The sequence below is a fragment of the Penaeus monodon genome, chromosome 23 (assembly GCF_015228065.2).
Source record: "Penaeus monodon isolate SGIC_2016 chromosome 23, NSTDA_Pmon_1, whole genome shotgun sequence".
NCBI lineage: Eukaryota > Metazoa > Arthropoda > Malacostraca > Decapoda > Penaeidae > Penaeus > Penaeus monodon.
This window is the reverse complement of record NC_051408.1, coordinates 35,655,849-35,656,576: the sequence shown is the minus strand read 5'-3', so window position 1 is coordinate 35,656,576 and position 728 is coordinate 35,655,849. Positions and strand designations below refer to the sequence as shown.

Genomic DNA, 728 nt, shown 5'->3' with positions numbered 1-728 from the left:
CAGGAGATTTGCTTAATTTCTGAAAGCTAGATTCTGCATTCAAATGATGAATAATGCGTTTCATTGTGGAATGGAGGGGAGTTAATTGCAATGGATCGCACAAATTGAAGAACTAATACAAAAAATGCTTACGTTTTAATACCATGACGGCGAAAAAGAATTTTATTAACTAACATAACAAAATAAACCTTTTAGACAAATTTCCTGGCTTTATACACTTCCCTCCTATCATACCACACAAATTACCGGTACATTTTGACTCTCTACACCCATTACAGTGGAAGAGAGTGGGCCGCCTACACGCAAAGCTTTCCCATCTCGTCAAAGCTGTGTCGGCTGCCAAAGGACCTCGCGTAACCCTTGACGACAACACCTTCTCCCTGAGCACGCCGTCAATAGAAGTCCCTGAAACCCAAGTGGAAGTGAGGACCGAAGAGGGAGAAGAGAAACAAGTCACGCAGAAGGATTATAGTCTTCTTTACAGGTGAAGGCACAGCTGTAGTTATTTTATTGAGTGTGGCGAGGAAAAAAAACGTCATACGTAAGTTTTATCGTCCTCTTTATTGGTGAGGTTGAAGATTTAGGTATTTTACTTTAAGAGTGTGAGGAAGTAAAACATGTCATACATAAGGATTATAGTCTTCTGTGTAGGTGAAGGTAGAATTTAAGTTACATTAATATAGGAGTGTGAAGAGGAAAAACACGTCATAATATACGGTTTGTCGTCT

At 39.6% G+C, this 728-nt stretch overlaps 1 protein-coding gene across 2 annotated transcripts in view; it reads left to right on the top strand.

The window, feature by feature from the left end:
* Nucleotides 1-728, top strand: part of LOC119587961 (RING finger protein nhl-1-like) — a gene marked incomplete in the record, with an annotated part of 37,992 nt that overhangs the window by 28,610 nt on the left and 8,654 nt on the right. For both annotated transcript variants that reach the window (XM_037936672.1, XM_037936673.1), the window contains 1 exon segment: nucleotides 279-484. In XM_037936672.1, coding sequence (XP_037792600.1) covers nucleotides 279-484 — 206 coding nt within the window.